The sequence below is a fragment of the Lytechinus pictus genome, chromosome 14 (assembly GCF_037042905.1).
Source record: "Lytechinus pictus isolate F3 Inbred chromosome 14, Lp3.0, whole genome shotgun sequence".
NCBI classification, from domain to species: Eukaryota; Metazoa; Echinodermata; class Echinoidea; order Temnopleuroida; family Toxopneustidae; genus Lytechinus; species Lytechinus pictus.
The window spans coordinates 1,323,850-1,332,500 of record NC_087258.1 but is presented as its reverse complement, the minus strand read 5'-3'; the positions used below and the strand labels follow the sequence as shown (position 1 = coordinate 1,332,500).

The 8,651-nt window shown below is 37.0% G+C and overlaps 1 protein-coding gene across 2 annotated transcripts in view; it reads left to right on the top strand.

Annotated features, from left to right (window-relative positions):
- Window positions 1–8,651, top strand: part of LOC129276799 (intermembrane lipid transfer protein VPS13D-like) — an 83,396-nt gene that overhangs the window by 45,785 nt on the left and 28,960 nt on the right. For both annotated transcript variants that reach the window (XM_064109797.1, XM_064109798.1), the window contains exons 36-47: window positions 1,049–1,147; window positions 1,638–1,871; window positions 2,311–2,506; window positions 3,002–3,201; window positions 3,633–3,832; window positions 4,188–4,258; window positions 4,592–4,688; window positions 5,131–5,235; window positions 5,858–5,978; window positions 6,802–6,936; window positions 7,373–7,526; window positions 8,061–8,268. In XM_064109797.1, coding sequence (XP_063965867.1) covers window positions 1,049–1,147; window positions 1,638–1,871; window positions 2,311–2,506; window positions 3,002–3,201; window positions 3,633–3,832; window positions 4,188–4,258; window positions 4,592–4,688; window positions 5,131–5,235; window positions 5,858–5,978; window positions 6,802–6,936; window positions 7,373–7,526; window positions 8,061–8,268 — 1,820 coding nt within the window. The remainder of the gene's footprint in view (window positions 1–1,048; window positions 1,148–1,637; window positions 1,872–2,310; window positions 2,507–3,001; window positions 3,202–3,632; window positions 3,833–4,187; window positions 4,259–4,591; window positions 4,689–5,130; window positions 5,236–5,857; window positions 5,979–6,801; window positions 6,937–7,372; window positions 7,527–8,060; window positions 8,269–8,651) is intronic.

The window sequence follows — 8,651 nt, the reverse complement described above, 5'->3', positions numbered from 1 at the left end:
AATAAAAGTTTAGTTTTATATTTGATTTCCTTTAATTACAGGAAATAGATCAATCATACACTAAAAAAAAAAAAACCAAACATCTTACATGTGTTGAAGAGTTAGATGTGTAATCCAAAGTTATGATAGTCCTGTATTAAATCCAGATAAAAATCCAAGTTGGTTAGCGAAGATTCCTTAAATTAAAGTTTACAATGATGGCGGTGATGAAATTGATGTTGAAACACGATGAATAATAAGAGTCTCTGTAACAAGTTGAAATGTCTGTGAAGACGATGTTGATGATGACAAAAGAGTCTCTGTAACAAGTTGAAATGTCTGTGAAGACGATGTTGATGATGACAAAAGAGTCTCTGTAACAAGTTGAAATGTCTGTGAAGACGATATTGATGATGACAAACGGTCAATTTCAGTAATCCATGGGTCGTAAAGCATTCATTAAAACAGGTTGATGATCTTGATGAGAACTGAGAATTCCTCAAAGTAACTGCAAACACTTCATTGATGGCGTGCAAATAATTCCACAGAAGATAAATGTTGTATTCCAGTTGGAAATAAACTATGCTCTGACATAAAGTCTGGTGTGAAACTCTGAGTTCTGATCTGATATGATGAAGAAACTGCTAGCTTATATATATATAAATTTCCACTATTCTAAAAGCTTCTAGTATTGTCTTTAAAAAGAACATTCTCCTTCTTTCTAGAGCAGTTCAATTCTAGAAGACTCTTGAATAACCTCAGTGAAATTAACAATGTAAACAACATAGCTAATCCTATTGTGATTTTCCACTGCTGGCAGGCTCTTTTGTTCAGGAGTTTATATTGTCTCTCTTCGCACATTCCAGAAATAACAAAAATTGCTCTATTTCAATAAATAGGCATGCCTAACAAAGCTTTTCTGAGACATTCTTGAATATTCTTAATCATTATATGCTATGAATATCCTTAAAGAGGAAATAACTAAATAAATTAATGTAATTGCTCTAACAATTCTACTTTTATATAACAATAGATTTAAGAGTTAATGGGCATTTCCTTATATTTACAGGTTGAGAAAAACTCAGACTTCAAGGTGAATGTGACTGAGACAGAGTTTGTGATCTTGGAAGACACATCATCCAGTGATTCTAATGCTGTAATACTTAAAGTAAGTAGTATCCATGTTCACGGTATACTCTACATCCAGTGTCATGACAATAATGCATCTCTCACAGGAGCTGTCCTGCATCCTCTGTAGTTTTGTATATTATAGATATATATTGAGGTAGATAGTCTGTGATGAAATGTGAAGATATTAATGATACATTTATATTAATTTGGTATGCACTGGTCATGGTATTCATCATCAGAAGATGCTCATGGTGCAGAAAAGAAAATTATAGAACCTATTAAAAAGGGGGACAAACCACACTTACTTGTTAAGTTTGCGTTGATATCCATGTTTTTAGTGAAAGAAATATTGTGCATGTCTTTTGGAAGTTTATTCCATAGGAAAGGCCCTGCGTATTGAACTGATCATACCTACATGTATTTGTCTATCATATGCCTAGCTGAAGAGCACAGATACTTAATATGTTTAGTTAAACCTTCATGTGTTAAGATTTATTGTCACAATTATTCTCCCATTCTTATGACAGTCTACCTGTGCCGTACTGACCCACAAGCCCGTCTCAAAGGAGAACCCCTTTTCATGCGGACTAGAGGGATTAGAGATATTCTCCTGCCGTATGAGCAGTGAGGAGGACACTGCTCTCTCCATCGTTGATCCTAGCACCATCAACGTTGAGTTGAAAGGAACGTCATCTCATGTTCATAGCGGACAGCAGCTTGGAGGACTTCTTGACATCATGGATGCACACGCTATACTGGAGGTGAGCTGATTAACATGTTCAGAACTTCATTCTGTATTTATGCATTTGTATCCAACTAACCGCCTCTATTCTACAATTTTCATTTGGTATGATTGGGTTGTGTATGTTGACTCATTGAATATATTGCATTAAATTTGAGGTGCCGTGGCAGAGAAGGCTAAGGCACATGACTACGCTATTGAAGCCAGGGGTTTGATTCTCGGCATGGCCCTTGAGCAAGGCACTTGATCTACGTCGCTCTTTCATCTTGCATCAAATAAATGAAAATTGCTATATGCACAATGGATACCAACATGTTCACATGTTTAAAAAAAAATACTGCAATAATTAGATCTACCTGTATTGATAGATTAAATGAAATCTTGCTGCCTTTGAATGTTTGTCACCTAGAATATGGGGAATTAATCCTTCATTTACATGTTGTATTGGTTTGTTTCAGGTTCACATACAAGCTTTGAACATCCGAGTGTCCTACCACGATGCTCAGCTGTTCCTCAGCATCATGAATTCACTACCATCTCAGATGATCAAGAAACAACACTCAGAGGAAGAGGAGGAAGAGGTTGAAGCTGTAGATAACAAGAGGAATGAGGCAGAAGAAAAGACGCAATCAAAGTCTAAGGTTAAGAGACAAAGTGAGTTGTACCCTTTGGAATCAAGAACGAGTAAGGTTGTAAACTTTTATTCGCAAATCCTTCTCCAGTAGAAAGGATGCAATCATTGTCTAAGATTATGAGACAAAATATGTTTTAAATGCAGTTTCAACTTCTTTTACCTGAACATGAATATCACTCAGTGTTCTTGATATTTTTTTTTTAGATATATGCACTTAATGAATGTTTTCCAACTGTCTCTTTTTGGGCTTGTATTAAGTTTTGTTTGCTTTATTTGATGACTATCTTTTTCTTTCCACAGTGTGCTCTACTCAACCTAATTGGAGTAAATTGTCATCTAACGGGAATATTTATTCTGCTTTTGCGCGGGGTGTGTGGCAGTGTAAAAATGGCAATTAGCATCTTGAACACTGTGCAGAGTGGATACTTTACTCTATAAGGCTGCATTATTATTGTTTATTATTATTTCTAGTTTCCCAAGTTGAATAAGTTGGGATTGCATTTTTGTGTGTGTAGTTTCAAAGTTGAAGGAGCTTGGTTTCCATTCTAAAGACTGTCGGAAGGCCCTTGAGAAGAGTAATTACAGATTAGACCTTGCTGCAGGATGGCTTCTAGAGAATGCCAAGCCGATTCCTTCATCAAGTCCTGCTCATAGTCCAAGGGATGCGCATCATGAAGAAGGGAACAGTGCTAAGATGGAGATTGCAGGGATTGAGGTATGTTTGGTCAGCTCATGTCATTTTATTTCTATTTTTGTCTTATTAAAACCCATCTCCATCAAATATCATTTTCAGAGAATGTCCAGGGCTTGACGTAATCCAAGACTTAAATCAATCTCAGGCTGTCGAAGGTTATATTGCAGTGGATGCCCTGATGATTGGCCTCATGGCCCCCCCCCCCATTGTGCCCTTTTTAATGTTTTAATTTGTGTTGTATTATTATAATAATGTGCCCCAAAGAAAATGGGCCTTGCCCTAAATATATAAAAATTTAAGGTCTGCATGTACATTCTAACAAGAGTTTTTAAACTAGAGTATATTGCTCGGCATACAACATACATTGTAGGCTTTTGCATAATACGGGGTGCCCATTTGAAACCTAGTTAGAGAGTATAAAGGTTGCTTGTTCTTTTCATTCTTTCTTCAAGGTACGAGCTGGTTCCCTGGCCATTACTCTCATTGACGACTGCGGTAACATTGATATCCCTCTGATAGAGATCTCTTGTCAGAATCTCAACTTCTTCCAGAAGCTTCTCCCCAGCGCCCAAGGCCAGGCATCCTGCGTACTCTCAGCTGATTATTATCATAGGAGTCTATCAGGATGGGAACCTTGCTTAGAACCTTGGAAGTAAGTTCCCAGAGAGTGTTTTACAATGTGACAAAATTCACAGAATTCTGAAAAATACAAAGAATTCAAGAATTTCAAGAACAGGCGCAAGAAATCGAGTTACAAAAAAAGTGCAAAGTCATGAGGATCTAATCGTAATCTGATTGAACAAACCACGCATCAATATAAATTTGCTGATTAAACCTGTTCGCAGTATTTAGCATGTGTTTACCAAACTATATGCTGCATACATCTGGGTGTACATGTATATAATGGAAACTTGCACTTTTGAGGTCTGTATTATATGTATTTCCATTTGCTTTATCCTGATGCAATCAATCACTTTATGCCTACTTTCTCGTCATTCTTTGTGTAGGTGCAATGTTGAATGGATCCAGCAAGCTGCAAGCCAGATGTATGGAGAAAAGCTTTTTATTCAAATGAAAGGTAAGTCCCTCAATAGCTTAGCATTGCTCCATAGAGGGGTACTCCAAGCTGTAAAATAATACTGTTTGAACAAATAGAGCAAAGTTAATCAAGATTACATTGACAATTTTATTATTAAATACTTATATTGAAATATATATATTATTATATTATAAAAAAAACAAGTTTAAAGAGTTTGAAAAAGAGAAAATATATTATCACTATATCTAACCCTAAACCTAACTGTAACCCTCGGCCTACATCTTAGACGAATCAAAGCTCGGAGCTTTTGTCGCCGAAGCAAATGTCATATCATTGAGTCACTAACATATTTTATGTTCTTATTATGTACAGTTAATGACAGGCTGGATCTAAATGTGACGAGTGCACTCATTGATCTCTATAGCAATACCAAGAAGAGCTGGACAGAAGACTACTACAGCAAAGGAGGGTATGTAAATTGTGGTGCGATTAGTTTTGCGATCATACTGAAAACTGGTTGGGGGAGACATGTAGTGGGAAGAGAAATAGGAGGAAAGAGGAGAAGGAAGAATAGGAAGAGAAACATGGAGAGAGAGGGAACGGAGGAATAGGAGGAAGTGGAAGAGGAAGAGGAGGAGGGGGAAGAGGAGAAGAAGAAAGAGGAGGAGTAGAAGGAGGAGAAGAAAAAGGAGAATGATGAGAAGGAGAAGAAGAAGGAGAAGAAGAAGAAGGAGGAGGAGGATGAGGAGGAATGGAAGGAGGTTAAGGTGGAGGGAGAGTAATAAGGAAAGAAAGAGGAGGAGGGAAGGGGAAAGGGGATATTTAAAAAAATCATTACCAATTTAGCTTTTGCAATGACTATACTAATAAAATAATGTAATTACTACACCATATATTTCATCTCAATCTAGAGCTACTGGAAGTGGAAGGACAAGATCACCATTTGTTCCCTTTGCGATCAAGAACGAGTCAGGTTGTAAACTCTCATTTGCAACCGTCACAACTACTCCTAATAAGTAAGTCGGTAACTTGATTTGGAATTTACTCTGCTTGGAAATTCCTCAAAATAATAATCCTTTCTAATAGTACATCTGACCCATACTTTTCTCCATTTTTTTTCACTTCATGAACTGCTCAAGTCATCTTTCCTTTAATCTTAAATTTCGTAAATCCATATTGTATTGTTCAAAGTAGAAATCTGAAATAAAAATACATGTACTCTGAAAATTGATTTTGCCCAATTGATTGTGGGCCCGGCAGCCACTGTGTAGTGCCAGATAGATGTTGCTCTATCCCTTAAACTGGGAAGCAGCTACTCCCATTTTTTAAACGTCTTTTTTGATCAGTCCCGGCCTCCCGGTTGTAAGGCAGACGCTCTACCAACTGAACCAACAAACCGGTTGACAAGTATTCTTATAAACTAGAAATCAGAGAGAAGTCATTTCAGGAAGGTCTCATACATGTACATAGGACATGGGACATGTACAAGTTTCATGAACATTTTTGTCCGACAAGTGGTAAGATCTAACATCTTTCCCTGATTCTGTTTGGCTGAGAAGCACTGTTACTATGGTAACTGTTGGATAAAACATGACTTGTCAGATAAACCTTTCATGAAATGCTGATGTGTTTTGACAGGGTTGTATCATCACCCGAAGAGAAGCTGAATACAGAAAGGACCTTCAGCACATGGAAGGATGTCCAGTCAGGTCAGGAGATACCATTTATGTTTGAAGAAAAGGGAAAAGCAAGGCATAGGGTAAGTCATGGAAATCAATTTCAGTGCCACCCTACTACTCTTAAAGGGGGAGTGAACTGTTTGTGGTCTCTCATTGACTGTGTGTTATGAATACATACATGTAGTCTTAAAATATTACGTTTTCAAATATCTACTAATACTACAGAGAATAAATTGACCTATAATTGCATTTGTATAGAGAAACTAAAATGTTTGAGAGGAAGAGTAATTGTTTTGCTACTTGGTAACATAATTATTGCGTAATAAATGTATTGAGTAGTTAATTAGCATGTTATCATTCAAGTGGGACTATATTACTAGACTACACTAGCATTATGGGCCAGGAAATGTGCCCAGGATGAGTAGTTGAGGACTCGAGATGGCGCTATTACATGTAGTTTGTTCTGCAAAAATTCCCTTTGTTTCTAAAATACCCTTATGACATTCAAAAAGTTCAAAAGGAGAGGAAAGAGTTAAGAGAGAAAGACAGACAGATACATCCACATCCATATACCTACATGGTTTATTGTGCCAGCCATTGGCTGTCAAAGTATCCACACACTTTAATAACGCAGGATAGTAGGAACACACACTCCTATATACAACATGCAACTGTGGACATTTGTGTCTGTGTGACAATTTGCCAGTAATTGGGGACATTAGGGATGCAAACATTTGTCACATTTTTCAATTTATTTTAGCTCAATCTACATATGATTTGCAGTTGTTTAAGAGGCTATTAGAGAGACAGAGAAAGGGTCAGAAAAAAAGGGAGAGAGAGGGGAGAAAGGCAAGAAATTCAAAGGATTTTCGTATAAGCTCTCTCTATATTTTATTCTTATAGAACACCCATGAATTGAGAGTTCACCAGTTGGTAGTGAAGGTGGATGGTTGGGAACAGCTAACACCGGTATCTGTGGATAAGGTTGGAGTATTCTTCAGACATGCCAAGCCACATCATAACCAACTCTCCATCATCGTAAGTACTCATTTACATTTTCAATTTAGAGTCCAATACGCTTTCATTTTACACATAATTCAGAAAATGTTAATATGTGTTGTGACTCTTTATAAAAAAAATGGATAGTGCCCAATGCATCTCAGTTTTATTTTTACACTAATACTCCAGAAAAATCATCATGATGTTGATTGTGACTCTGGAGTAAAAACTGTTCAATTCATTATTATTCTAACCACCTATATTTAGCTATTACAAAAAATGGTAAAACCGCTGTTTTTCGATTCGCCGAACGGCTGTAGTAGAGCAAATGTGACTGAGGTATAAGCAGAAGACACAACTTAACTTTAACTGCTTGATAGGAAAATCAGTAATTTATCATTTTTTTTGCTTTTCACCAGTTGATTATCAGCATAATGTTGAATATTCAATACCATCTATTCTGATTTGTGTTCAGTTCTCGGACCAGCAACCAGCCAGGGTTGTTTTTCATGTGAGCTTAGAGGGCGGTGCACGTAAACTAATCACAGTCCGATCTGCATTGATGGTTGTTAGTCGTCTCAGTGTACCCCTTGAACTGAAACTAGTCAATCCACAATCTTCTACCAATAGTAAGTACTTGCATAGTTGTCTTATTGTTTCTTTTGAACTCAAACTAGTCAAACCACATTCTAATCGGCATTATTGGTTGTCAGTCTGAGTGATTGATAATTAATATTTATATAGCATTTATCACAAAGAATCCAGTCTCATACTGGTGAAAAGTTAGTAGTCACGGTCTGATCATAATTTCCATGTTTTTATTAGACAATCAATATCTTTAATTTTGAATTCTTAGAATCTTGAATATCCCTTGCATTTTGAAAATTCTACTGGACCTACAGTGTACTGCAAAATTGTCTGAAAATTGATATTGGTCAAACCGTAAATCTATCAATATTTTGATTCCCAACCAGACTTAGACCTTGACCAAAATACCATGTACATTCTGAATACAATATATGCCTTTGATTCTTGAATCTTGAATCTCAACATCTCTAATCCTTGCCCTCAGGAAGTTCCATGGGACCTACCTGAATTGTCTGAAAATAACTATTGGTCAAACTGTGAATCATCTCAATATTTCTATTTCTTTTCCTTTGTAGATCCCCAATATCTGAAGCCCCTTGAGCCTAACCAGCTAGTAGCCATCCCATTACCCTGCGTATCCTGGGATATCTATCTCAGACCAAAGGGATGGGCCGTCTCGTACTGTGATAAACCGTTACTATGGCGACAGGTCCAGTATCCTGGCGACTCCAAGAGCTTCCCCATGGAGTGCAGGACAGACAGCGGGGATTCCGGTATCTTCAGGTGAGGAAATAAATGTTTATGAGAAAGATGATTAAGCGTCACTTTTCATGGTGTATTTGATACGAACTGCGGACTTTATCATTAACAGTTGTTCGCAACCAAATAGAATGGAATCATGTATTCCAACCAAAAGACTGCCAGTAATTCTTATGTGTATTCTTGCCTCCTTTGGTGTGTCATTGTCTCCCCATTCTTACCAGAAAGTTGCCAGATATGATATATCACCATATGCTTTCCACAATGATAATCCAAGACCGTAATATGCAGTATCATGATGCCCCACTCGAGATGATATACTTTTTGTAAACAGAATAAACATTTGACATTTCCTGACAGGTTGCTACTAAATGCTGATCATCTTGCTCTTTCTTCAATCCAACATC